The 14,513-nt window shown below is 34.3% G+C and overlaps 1 protein-coding gene across 1 annotated transcript in view; it reads left to right on the top strand.

Annotated features, from left to right (window-relative positions):
- Mdga2 (MAM domain containing glycosylphosphatidylinositol anchor 2) overlaps positions 1-14,513 on the top strand; it is a 788,307-nt gene that overhangs the window by 552,700 nt on the left and 221,094 nt on the right. The window contains exon 5 of the mRNA XM_052185765.1: positions 2,179-2,311. Within this exon, the coding sequence (XP_052041725.1) occupies positions 2,179-2,311 (133 nt within the window). The remainder of the gene's footprint in view (positions 1-2,178; positions 2,312-14,513) is intronic.

Genomic DNA, 14,513 nt, shown 5'->3' on the forward strand with positions numbered 1-14,513 from the left:
ACATCATAAGCAGTAAATATCTGAGGGAAAGGAGCTAAGGGCTGGTGAGGTGACTGAGCAGGTAAAGGTATTTGCTGCCAAGTCTGATCATATGAGTTTGAGCCCCAGACTTTACGTGGTGCAAAGAGAGAACCATATTTCCTGCAAGTTCTTCTATGACCTACATATACACACAGCCACACATGTAATTGCCAATAAATGTACAGACACACACACTCACACACATGCTCACGCATAAGCACACGTGCATATGCAACACTCATACACACACGAAATAAATGCAATTTTAAAAAAATGGGTCAACTATTCAAGTACAAAGGTTTTTTATTTTCTGGATAACTAAACACATTTTTCAAGGCATTTTATGTTTGATACGTGATAGCTCTTTCACAAGTGATCATGGTTACCTGCATTATAAAACCATATTGATTTCCTGTGTTTTCACAGAATCTTTGTTCTTTAAAAATGCAATGCAAGGAGGGAGGTGATTGGAGAATGGATGGAGAGAAGGTTTATGGGGCATATGGGGAGGGGGGATCCGGGAAAGGGGAAATCATTTGGAATGTAAACAAAGAATATAGAAAATAAAAATATTAAAAAAAATGCAATGCAAAGTCTTTCCTAAAACAAGGCAGAAAACAATCCACATGATTTAGTAGGGAGACTGATCAAGTTTCACATTTTTAGAAAAGTGAAAATGTGGCATTTATGTGAGGTGATAGGAGTCTTCTTAAGCTTAATTGTAGCGATTATTTCACAATTATCAATCATAAAATAGAATTTTACTTAGACTGAGGAAAAGGTCATATATGTTAATATGTTAACACTGAAATTTGTCATGAATGGAAGGCTTGTTAGAATGATGCCACACTCACTGTTGGGAATTCTGTATCAAGTGGATACAGCTGTGTCTGGATACCAGCCTTTCTGCATTAAGCCCCACAGCACATCAGTTCATATGTGCATATTGGATGTATGGTGATTTTTTTATGATCAACCAGACCCCCGCTAGAGCTCCTTGGTCCTGTGAAGGCTTGATACCCCAGTGTAGGGGAATGCTAGGGCAGTGGGGCAGGAGTGGGCATGTGGGTGGGGGAGCACCCTCGTGGAGTCAGGGGGAGGGAGTGGGATAGGGGATTCTTGGAGAGGAAACTTGGAAGAGAGATAACATTTGAAATGTAAATAGACAAAATAACCAATAAAAAAATCAAGAAAATATTAAATGATGTTATTTAAGCAAAGAAAAGGAAAAAGGAAACGCCTTGACCTTCTCAACTAAATATATGAATTAGGAAAATAATACTGTAAAAGTTCTCCCAGATAGGACACCATTGGGAGATATTTAGTTATGAAAAATAGATTCCTTATGAGAGGAACTAGTTTGAGGAGGGGCAGGGAAGGTTTTTCAAGGGTCAAAGGGCTTCCAAGAACTCTAGCCTGGGTTGAGCAGGTGGGTTATTGCCACTCTGAACCTTGCTTCTTGGTTGTCTTCACTCTTGCAGCAGTTTCATCCAATGCCTCTACAGTCAGCCCTGCTCAGCTGGAATGTGTAGGGTTTAATGACCACTTCTGAGTTAGAATTGTCTGCATTGCTCCACATTCGGACTGAAGAGCTAACTCTGAGCTTCTGTGTTAAAACAGCCAGGGCAATAACAATGAAGAGACATCTCGAAACTTACTCTAGTTAGAGTTCAGTCTGTTATCTGGCATTGTTCCACTATACCAAATATTTATGTATATCAGTATAATGGTCTATCATTAGATCTTCTCTAATTTGCTGTAAAACCAGTGTTTCATGTGTTGGGTCGTCTTCAGAAGTCTGTTTTACAATAGTGTTTCCTGTTGAAGCCTGCATTAGACTGTGGTGATTGTTAAATAACCTCTATTATTAAGTGTACTATTCAGAGCTTTACATAATAATTTGCATAACTACTGCCAGAAGTAGGCTTTCCTCCCCTAGGAAGCAAGTTTGCAAAGAAAACATTATGAATTTTCATTGTTGTCTGTTAGTTTTTACCTCTAAGCATATTCCAGTATTATGCTTAACTGCGATGTTTCTTTTTCACATTTAGGACACATTCTTTTAATAATATGATTTAATCCATTACAATGCTATATGTCAGTTCATTCATTCTGGTTAGTAGTGACCTGCACTAATGACCTATTCTCCAATTTCAGGGGGAAACAAAGATCTTAAAGCTAAAGAATCTCCGACCTCAGGATTATGCTAACTACAGTTGCATTGCTTCAGTGAGGAACGTGTGTAATATTCCAGACAAGATGGTGTCTTTTAGACTTTCCAATAAAACCGGTATGGACCTATCACTATATTTTATGTATATGTTTTCCACAACTGTTTATAGAATACTTTTTAGCCTTCTTACAGGCCAGTTGATAGCTACAGATACAGAAGGATGTCATCTTTTATCCAAGAAATGTTTGGCATATTTCTAAAGCTTGTAACAAAGCAGTAAGAGGAAAAATAACTGAAAGAGAATGCATGTTATGTGTGAAATGCAGAGAATTCTAGTGTTTTAAAATATTATAGTCATAAATTTTCACAAATTACCCTATATATTGTTTAAAGAGATTCATATTCTTTATATAGAAATTTGTCATCTAATTTGCTGAAAATGCCTTATGGTTGCAAAGCAAAGTAAGACTCTTTTACAATGCTATTTCTCAAATAAAAATTGTAATGAGTAAGTTCAAATAGTTTTTTACCAAGATGGTACTTTTGTACAAGAAAGAATTAATGTGTCAATATGTCTAAAGCATTTAGAAAACACATTATTTCTTTCCTAGCAAAGAACTACTCAGCAAATTCTAACCAGAGAATTTAGTGAGAATATTAGAGTTAAGATTTTAAAGAAATATTTTTCAAAGTATATTTCTACTTTTATATTTGTTCCAAGTTTCTAAACTTTAAATGTCTTTTTGTCATTTATTTGTTCATTTATTCATTCATTTATTCTGCAAAAATTTCTTGAGCTCCTACTTGAGTCAATTTGTATGTGTAGGTATTTAAGGCAATGGCCCTACTGTAGTAAGTATGGCATTAAGCACCTGGTGAAAGTCTGTAGAAGCAAATGTAAAAATAATGTGTAAGGGAAAAGGCAGCTTAATTAATGAGGATGTAAAACACTTTATAGAATATATGCTTCAGAAATAAAAAGAAATATAAAAGCCTAATGGTCATAAAACATACGTTAATGACTAATTGGCATTTTTTTGAAGAAAGAAAAGAGTCTATTATAAAAGAATATAATATATTTCTAACTGTAACATATTCTTGTCATGAAATATATTGTAAATTATTCTAACTTTGTATATATTTATTTAAATTTAATTTTTAATTTCTCAAACTAGCATACAAGGTATTGCTATTACTATGGTATTTTGAATGATGTAAATTTTAGTGATTCTCACTCTCCTTAACCTAGATTTCATATTTTTAAAAGATATTTATTTATTTATGTCTGTGTAGGCAAGAGACTGGGAGAGTGTGCATGCATGTGTGCACTGCACATATAAAAACCAAGGCTAGCTTTGCTGGGGCCTGTTCTTTTCTTCCACTTGTTTTAGGACAGAGTTGTTGCACCGCAAATATTGACTTCTGTCCAATTTTCTCTATCTAAGTTTTGTCTCATCATAAGAGCGCTGGTGGCATGGGTGGTAAGTGAGGATAAACCATATCCTCCATCAATAGTGTGTGTGTGTGTGTGTGTGTGTGTGTGTGTGTGTGTGTGTGTGTCTGTGTTTGAAGTCAGTGCTCCATGGAGGAAAAAAAACAAAATAAAAAGGAACTACTTCCTAGTGAATAGGTAAAGATAGTACAGTTGAGTGAAAAAGAACAAGGTAGTAAGTGCACTACTTACCTTTGTCCTTACATTTCTTACATTTGAACAGTTCTTTATTAACTCTTAAAGTGCACTCTGCTTATTTTATCACTATAACTATTAAGGCAGAAGTTCATTAAGGCTTCATTTTGATGTGTTTGTTTTTATCTTGTCTTTTTATATGGTTTGGCATATAGTAAATCAGTTCATATTGATTAAAATATATTCCTTTAGCTTAATCTGAGACTGAAGCAAATCAATGAAAACTAAAACTGATTAATGACCAAAACTTCAAAAATAAAACTTAGCATTTGATATTGTGGTGATCTATAGTTTTTACTGTTGCGTGTTGTGTGTGTTGGGGAAGACGGACTGATTGACTTTCAAACCTGAAGGATTATTTTAAACTGATAAGTGACCAGCACTTTAGTTTTGTTTTGGAGCTAATGAAAGGGAATTTTAGCCAAAAGCAGAGGGTTTTACTAGATATAAATAAAGACATCTTATTTCATTAGCAATATTAGAATAACTGGCAGATTTCCTAAAGCCTATTAAAGAAGCTGGCTCCTTCGTTACAACGATGACTTTTAATGAGAAGAGTCATGGCTACATTTTTTACAGAAGGCACAGTTGTGCTTTCCTACAAACATTCTGTTGAAATTTTCAACATTATGTTCTATTCTGTTGGTCCCCACATTAATGTATATGATTAAGCAGAAAACAAATGTTTTCCATCGTTATAAATCATGCATTGGTAAAGAATCTCTTATTGGCATTTATTATGAAATTAGTATTGAATCTGTGGAAGACAACTGAGATTATGGTACTTGTTTAAGTCTTCCAACAGCTTCAGTCAGATACCTCACTTACCTCACCTTCGGTGCAGTCAATCCAGGCTTGCTTTGCCGTCCGTCTTTCCTGTGTGGTTTTGCTCAATGTTGGAAGGGTTTGTGCATTTCATATAGATGAAGACATAGTAATTCCCAAAGTGCATCAGGAGTAAAATCAGTGCCGACCATCTTTATGCAAGCAGGTGTGTAAAATAATAGGTGTCTCTAAGCCCAGTTTATGACATGAAAGAGAAGTGCAAATCTCAACGGACATCACCAATGTGTTTTCAGGTGTTCTACTAGAAACTGTTGTGGCACACACAAAATATTAAACCTCTGTTTTGCAACACTTTGTGGAAAATATGTACACTAGAGAAAAATGAAAATTATATTGTGAATGTTGCAATAATTTTGGTTAATGTTCTTTGTAAAAAAATATGTCTGAAAAATTGAATTTTGGAGATTATAACTCCAAAAGAGGACAAACAATAGATAAGTGTAATTTACATAGAATAATTTGCAATGAAAATCTCCGTAGTTATTTAAAGTTATTAAGTAGCATCAATCTGAAGGCCTGTTTACAAAATGCCTAAGGCACACAGCAAGAAAACATAGAAATACTATGAATGGTAACAGTTCTTCAAAGTTCTTTAAAGAAAGCCATTTCACCTTGACCAAATTGCTGGGTCCATTTTATACCTACAGAAGCAGGATTTTGATGTGAAACCTAGGAATACAGACACTGAAAAAAGTTTAAATGATTGCTTTGGATATCGAGATAATATCTTTGAATTCAGAATGATTTAATAAGCTCACTCCATTCTGATATATGAGTTTTGTTAAGGAAATGGTGTTGCTAGTGCAGCATCTATGAATTCTCTGAAATGGCAGAATCATCTACAGATTAAACAACAGTAGGTTGTCTTGGCTTTCCCAGAATGAATTATCATTGCAGTTCAATTCTATATCAAGCTAAGAAAAGTGTTCAATAATCTTAGATCCTTAATGATGACACTATTAAAATGTGTCTTGTCACAGTAGCATCACTGTATATATTACATTGTACTACATTATACAATGCATTAGCCAGATTGTGTTAACCCTATTATACTCATTTATAACATTTTATATAAAAATAATAAGGCAACGTATTTGTTTCCTGTCACTCACAATAACCAAGTAATTTGTGACCTATTTCAGACTTTGATGGGTAATGTCTCGTCTTGAAGAAAAATTATATTAGTTCTTTCCAGTTAAACTTCTGATGTAGTTCTATTTATCACAGCTGATTAAAATAAGTCCCCTTAGATTTGTAAATTTATATTCTCAATAAATATGTGTATTTTAAAAGGATCATAATTATGTTAGCAAAGTACAAATTATTTAAAATATGTATCTACTAGCTAAGGCTACATAGAAATTATAAATTTTTCATTTATTTTAATGTATTTCAAGCACTTATATGTTGATGCCTCATGATTTCAATGGCAAATAAGAATTAAGTAGCTACCTATATTAGGATGAAAAACATGTTTTGTACCTGCCTAAGTGGTAATGATGAAGACTATAAAGAAACAAGGCAGGTGGGGCTAATTTTACTTAATTATATAGATCACTTGATTTAGTCTACACAGCCTTAGCATTTATAAAAAAATCACCTAATTAAGATGCCTTCCTTAGATATGGATTACATCCAGAGAGTAATGCATCACAAAAGTGGTACTGCATAAACAGGCATTGAGCTCACACCTCCTCTATCTCTTTCTCATCTGTTTCTTCTTCCTCCTTCTCCTCCTTCCTCAACTCCTTCCTTGTACCTCCTTACCCACCTCTTTCCATCTCTGCCTCTCTCCCTCTCATATTCTTCAACCTGTCCATCAATTTTTACAGAAACAAAGGTTTTAAGAAAAACATCTCTTGTACTTAAGATCTGCCATCATTTTATGTAGTGTAACTTAAAGTTCAGCCACAATCAGCTATGAAAGGGAATATAAAGCTTTGTGTGATCTGATCTTTCCATGGTGGTCTCCTATGTTTAGAGGAATGAAACCGATGTGTAATAAGAAATAAAATACGATTTTAGTTGTTAAAAGCTAAAGTTATGAAATAAAATATATAAATACTTCTTTATATAATATCCACATTATCAGAGGTGCCAATTTAAGTTCAAGAGGAAGAACTATTGGGAATTTTGCTCTTATATGTAAAAAATAACCTTAGCCACTTTCCTTAGCCAAGGTTATTTATTTCTTACTTTCTTTTCTACGTTACTGAATTCACCTGGCCATCACAGTATCTAAGTAATAATTATTGCTGACTAGAATCTAGGTTTTCTATCTTATCAACCAGCATTTGTATTAGAAAGACTGGTTTTATGAGACATACCTAGAACAGAAAGGAGGGTGTTCTCCTGTACCAGCCGACATGGGCTTCATTAGCATGGTGCCACACACTGGGAGGCACAAACAACAGAAATATATATTGTCATGATTCTAGAGGCTACAAATTGCAGGAACAAAGTCCTCTCTTGACAGTTGGCTTCTAGTAACAGCTATTTCCTGAGTAGCCATGTTAGGTGCTCACATGACTTTACTCTGGGCCACATGGAATGAAAGACCTGTATATTTTCTTATTCGTGTGAAGAACAATATCAACCAACCAGATGCCCCAGAGCTCCCAGGGACTAAACCACCAACCAAGGAGTATACATGGAGTGACCCATGGCTCCAGCTGCATATGAGAGGAGAGGTCCTTGGTCCAATAAAGTCTAGAAGTCCCAGGGTAGGGGAATTCAAGGGCAGGTAGGGGGGAGTAGGTGGATGGGGAGTGTCTTCATAGAAACAGGGAAAGGGGGGATGGGATAGGGAGTTTGGGGGGCAGGGCAGGAGAGGAGGTAACATTTGAAATGTAAATAAAGAAAATATCCAATAAATAAAATATATTCATTCTTAGTGCCACACTTATTAAACATTAGCTACATTTTATTTTATTTCTATTAGTCCGTTACAAAATATAACTCTAGCATGACTTTTTATTGCCCTATATAGTTTGTTTTGGGAAAATTGGAAGAAAGTAACTATAGGTAAAAGAAGAAGGCTGAATCCTAAGAAAGACAGCCACTATTTTTTACTATCATGATCATTATGTTTTAAAGGCAAGGTCAAGATGCTAATAGTGCTGTTATATGTCAGTAAATTGTGCAGTTTTTGGGTTATATTTTTTAATATTTTTTAATTTAATATATAAAATACTGGGGAAACTTTTGATGTTTGTTTTTTAACCTTTGAATATTAAAACCTTTATGATATCAGAAATGAGGAATTGATGTTACCTGGAACAACAGGGTTTACCAGTACAGATGCCAATATTTAATGGGAACTGTTGTTAGACTGGTGTTGACAATAAGTTTTGTTTCCTGATCAGCCATCATGTTTTACACCTGCAAACTTCGTGTTTGAGTTGCTGAAGCAGAAGGATTAAAAAGAGTTTCATTGCAATATGAATTGTGTAATGACTAAGTCATTAAAGGCTAAAATATAAGTCTCCGTCTCTCTCAACAGGGCCCCCATGGGGTGGGGTATTGTCCAGACAGCTTTTCTGTAAGTGTTTTAATGCAAATTCTAGTTCTGTAACCTTAAGGACATTAATTGGCTACTGTTTTATTATTTTATTTACATTTCAAATGTTATCCCCCTTCCCACACTCCCTGCAAGAGCCCCACAACCCACCACCCCTCTCTTCCCCTTTAAGAGTCTGCACACCCACTTACTCCCACCTCACCCCTCTTGCATTCCCCTTCTCTGGGGCATCAAGCCTCCACAGGACCAAGTGCACCCCCTCCCACTGAGGCCAGACAGGGCAGTCCTCTTGCTACTTATAGCAGAGCCATTGACCAGACCATATACAGTCTTTGTTTGGTGGCTTAGTGCCCAGGAGTTCTGAGGGGTCTTGATAATTGATATTGTTGTTTTTTCTATGGGAAAGCTTCTTTAGTCCTTCCCCTAACTCATCCATAGGGGTCCCTGTGCTCAGTCCAATGGCTGGCTATAAGTATCTGCATCCGTCTTAGTCTGGGACTGGTTTCGCTGTTTTTAAGCTTCTTATTCACAAATGCAAAAATATTCACAATATGTTCTTTTAGGTAATACAGTCTAGATATATAAAATGTAAAAGTATTTGATACATAGAAAATACTCAGTAAATAATTTTTGCAATAGGATTTATAATCTAAATAGCAGAAGAAAATATGCCTGAAATCATCAATCAAGCTAAGATGATATAGAAAAATCTCAAAATTTGCTGGGATTATTTGTTTGTTCACTAATGGCTAGTCTGAAAAAAGGCTCATGATCATGCTTTACGGTCATTATCAATGAATTGCACTCTTACATGAAAATACTATTGCCCAAAGAAATCTACAGAAATTAATACTTAAATGCATATAATTTTTGAGACTGAATTCTTTAATATAAAAAGTTACATTTGTGTATCCAACAGAAAACAAACTCAAAATAATCTTTAAATGTTCTGTCTCATAATTTTGTATCAGGTTTTTAAAATTTTTTGTTTATCATTATTATTGTTACTATTACTATCTTTTAAATGCTTTCTCTCCTTTTTACTATACAGGTCCTTTACATATAATATATATTATGACTATAAATTCAGTATTTTTTAAAGGTTTATTTATTTATTTATTTTATGTATATGAGTAGTGCACTGTAGTTGTCTTCAGACACACCAGAAAAGGGCATCGGATCCCATTACAGATGGTTGTGATCGACCATGTGGTGGCTGGGAATTGAACTCAGGACCTCTGGAAAACAGCCAGTGCTCTTAACCACTGAGCCATGTTTTCCAACCCCAAATTCAGTAGTTTTATGTGATTCCTTAATGTGCAAATGACTGCGTCTCTCCAACTATATCTGTTTCTTGTGCCTTTTCTTTTTTGTTTCTTGTTTTTAATCTTTTTTTAATGGTTATTTTATTGATTTACATTTCAAATGCTATCCCCCTTCCCAGCCCTCCACAGGCCCCCTCTCCCCTCTCCCCTACCCCCTCCCTCTATGAGAATGTTACCCCACCTGCCCACCCACTCCTGCCTCAGTGCCCTAGCATTCTTCTACCCTGGATCATCAAGCCTCCACTGGATCTTGGGCCTTTTCTTGGCCCTTTTTCTGGTTAGTCTTTGTCCTACGCTGATGTATTATGTGTTGTTTTGTCTTATATATTTTATTCTATTATTATCCCATGGAAGCCTGTTGGTGTTCTTAAGAGAAACAAAAAGTGGGAGATGAAGTGGGAACACACTAGGCATAGCAGAAGGGGAAACCGTAATCGAGATATATTACGTGAGAAAAGGAGCTATTTTTAATAAAATACAAAAAGAGAGTTCATCAAGCAAATAGAGGAATCACACAAGGTTGTCAATACACACTAGATGCTCTATCTAAGTGCTCTCTCGTTTCCTAAGGTAATCAAACTGGAATGTACCTCAGTCTCACTAATGCAACTTCAGATATAGGAAAACATAGATGATGGCTTCACCGTCAATTGGGGAGAAAATGTAATGGTCATTACAAGGTTTCAACTTTACTCTTCCTGAGAGTTTCCACAGCAACAAGATGACCCAGATTTTCCAAAATTCTATTGCCATAGTAACAGAAAGTTTGCAAGTTGCCGGGTTCTCCATCTACCTGTGTATTTTATTGTCCTCCCAATAAATTTTTTACATCCCTGGTATTCACATTTATTTTGAGACTGTAAATTCTTATATAAAACATATCTTACCAGCTAGTAACTTTCCTAAAAGACACAATAATTAAAAGCATAATAATAAATGGCAAAGAAAGTACAAGGGCAAATTGGCCAATGAAAGGCAATAACATGATGTGTACAGAGATGGAAACAATCCATCAGAATGTTCTCTCAAAATCATATGGATATTTTGAAATATCATCAAAGAGTCCGTTTTGTTAAAGACTTCTAAAATGGTCACTTATATGTTTTCAAGGTAACTATTTTTAATTTAATATGCTACCTATTTCAAAATTTAACATTAAAAACTTACAGAGGAAAAAAAACAAAAAAACAAGTAAGTCCCAGTTTAATTATCCTCTTTCCATATCTCAAATTATATGAGGTTTTTTTTCTTTCTTTCTTGTTGTTTGTTTTTTTTTTTTTTTTTTCTGGCTGTTGGAAACCTGAATGCTTCTAGGCAAAATTAGAAATTTTTTCTGAAATGCTGGATTGTCTATTTTTAAACAAGCAGTTGATTTAAAACTTGTCTGGCAACTTCTAGTTTCCTGAGGGGTTTGGGATTTTGTAAATTACTGACTCGGATAAACAGCCTGTGGTTGTTGCAGATAGCTGGTCCTATTGCCTGTTCTCTTGGACTCTGAAAGTCCCAGGTGTTCTAAAGTCTTCTAGTTCAGAGCAAAGCAAAACAGTAGAGTCTCACAGTGAGAGGTAATCTACCACCTAGATCTCTCCATGTGAATGTGTCTGTTTTGTTGTTTTCTTTCTTCCTTTTTGGTGTTTTTGTTTGTTTTCATTTGTCTTTGTCTTTGTTTCTGTGGTTGAGACATGGTCTCATTGTTTAGTTCTGACTGGTTTGAAACCTGCCATTTACTATGTAGACATTCTTTTTTTCCTCTATTTCTTTTATTCAATATATTCTTTATTTACATTTCAACATTCTTAACTGTCACTCACATTTGTCATAGTTCCCCAACTTCTGCCTCCTGAGTGCTGGGAATGCAGCTGTGCACCACACCCATCCTCAGTGCTGGCTCATATAAAGGCTCAATCAACTCTAACTGAGAAAGCATGTGTTTGAAAGAGCTTTTGTGAATTCTGCCCATTCCCTATAAGGTCGTGATTTTTATCAATTCCTTCAACTTTGTGCATTTGCTTTGCTGCTAAACCATATTGATAGTGTGATCCATGGGAAAAAGCAATGAACAGAAAACATTCAAGGTAGTATTTTGCTTTTATTTATCATAGTAATAATAGCAACAACAAAATTTAGAAGAAATGTGTCAAGAAGTATGGGCAGAACTGCCCAGTGATCCATTAGACTTAAGATCTTTGCATACAAAGCAAAAACTTTCAAATTGGAGACTAGTGCTATCTGATTGTCCTATTATATAAGAAATTTATAATATAATTCAGGAGAAAATAGGTCAACAAGTCACTTTTGAATTAAATCCAAATTACCAAATCAACACACTGGAAATCAACTTTGGATTAATATGTATGTATATAAGTATATATGTATGTATATATAAATGTATGTATTAAAACTTAAATTTTTATGTATTAAAATAATGGTAAATATTTTCTCTGCAAATATATTTCAGTAGTTCATTAATCTAATAAGAATAAGAAATGCAGTCTGACTAAAAATAATATTAAATGTGCTGGAACTAGCATGTGAAGCTTTATTTCTAGTAACTTTGGGAAATGAAGTACTGACAGAATATAATGTCCATGCATTTCTGTGAAGAGAGGAAGTAAATTAAGAAGTGATTCACTGTTTTATCTTTCATTAGAAAATAGTAATGATGTAGTTTTATTGCTCTTTATTGTTACCTTAAGAAACATTCCATTTTGCACATCTTAAATTTTGTTCTATAATTTGTATTTGAAAACTAAGCACCTTCCTTATCGCACAGCAGCACTGTCCTAAAATAAAGGACAATATATGTAAATATTCTGTCTGAAGCCCCAAGATAAGAAATAGAGCTACTTAAGTGTTGGAATAGTCTCATTTGAACTAGATCTATAGTACCAGAATCAGACAACAGTTTTCACAGGAAGTCAACTTGATACTTTAGTAACATGGAGTACAGAGGGCCATAGTTTCAAGATGCAACCTTCTTCAGGGAAAAGCACAACTTTGGGCCTTTGTAATCCAATCCACTGAAATGACTCTACCTATATACAGTCCTTGGAATTACAGCCTTATCTTCAGTTCTCTTTTTGTTTTTTGTTTTTGTTTTTTTTTTTAAACCTTTATTTTTATCTATATGAGCACACTATAACTATCTTTAGAAACACCAGAAGAGGGCATCAGATCCCATTACAGATGGTTGTAAGCTACCATGTGGTTGCTGGGAATTGAACTCAGGACCTCTGTAAGAGCACTCAGCGCTCTTAACCTCTGAGCCATCTCTCCAGGCCTGGGGCTTTCTTTTTTATCATTTTTTTTGATACCACTTGTAAATTTGTTTCACTTAATTTGGTAGACAAAAAATAAAGATTAAATATACTCTTACATTTATGCACACACACACACACACACACACTACTGATGACTATAGGTATATTGTTATACCACATATCTTCAGAGGTTATTACTTTTGCTTGGTTAATACTTTCACGCCCATGATTAGTAATGCTCCACTTCATTCTTTCTCAAACCCTGGCAAATACTGATCTTCATCGTGAGTCTGAATTTGATTGAATGTGTTAGATACTGTTAATGAGGAGTATTATATAGTGTGTGGTAACTGTTATTTTTCTTACAAAAAATGTCCTCAAAGTTCATCCATGTTTTCACATATTACAGGAATTTTCATTTTGAATGATAATGTCATATGCAGATGATACATTTACTATATCCATATATTAATTACTATATAATTTATTTCTTCCCCTGATTTTTTGGCTATCATGGTGTAGTAAATATGAGTCCTTATATCTCTGAGTCTTGATTTAATTTTGTTTGGTACTATTCAAAGTCCTAAAAAGCATATCAAGGTAATCTGAAAAATAAATATATTTTATTGATTTTGATCATCCATGCTGATTCTGACAACTCTATTTTGCCCCATTCACAATGTGAAACCTTATTTTTCCAAAATATCACCATACCAGTATGTATTAAAAACTAATTAGTATCCTGAAATGTATTGGTAATGTTATAATATATTTATTTTTATTCTCTAGTTATTGGTAACAATTAAAATATTTTGCCTATACCTATTAGCCTTCAGTATGTCCTTAAAGAAGTCTATTCAAGTTGTTAGCCATTTTTAAAACTGGCTTACTGGGATATATGCATAAATAACATGAGATTGCTATATATTTTAGAGATTAACTACCAGTTGCATATGGAGTACAAATATTTTCTTCCTTTCTATGAATTATATTTTCCTCCTGGTGGTTTTCTATTTGCTATTCAGAAATATTTCAGTTTGATAAAATTCCTGATGTTTAGTTTTTCCTGCCCTTTTTATAAAAGTAATACGATTGCATTAGTAAAACTTTATGGACACTGCCCCGTATATACTAACATCTCTAATCAGCTTTATCTAACAGCACATTTCAGGAGGACGGTATTCATGATTGATATGTTATGACACTTTCCAAAGCCCAGAACAAATCCTAGTACACAGTAGATACTTAGTAGATCTATATCAAATTGGCATTTTTTCATAAAATAATTTATAAATAGAACAACACCAATTTTAGAGTCTCCTAAACACCGAAAGAAAGAAAGAAACAAGTGAAGAGAGAGCTTGTAAAATAGTGAAAAACCTTTGTGAAATTCCCAACAGGGAATTAATATTTATAACATACTGAAAGAATATTAATAGAAAAGAAGTATTAGAACCTTATCAAAGTGTGCTTTATGCACAGATGGGTATATCATAAGCACACACCTTACTTTGTCCAATTAGTAACCACTAATACAGTATGTACACTTTGTTCATTGCAGATCACATATTCTATGGCTATCACTGAGAAGGATGTTTAGCCTCCTAATGTGACTTTTAATACTTGTTATGGCTTGAATACTTTAGGTATAACTATATCCAAAGATGTGGCTTTATGCCCC

The sequence above is a fragment of the Apodemus sylvaticus genome, chromosome 6, assembly GCF_947179515.1.
Source record: "Apodemus sylvaticus chromosome 6, mApoSyl1.1, whole genome shotgun sequence".
In the NCBI taxonomy this organism is placed as follows: Eukaryota; Metazoa; Chordata; class Mammalia; order Rodentia; family Muridae; genus Apodemus; species Apodemus sylvaticus.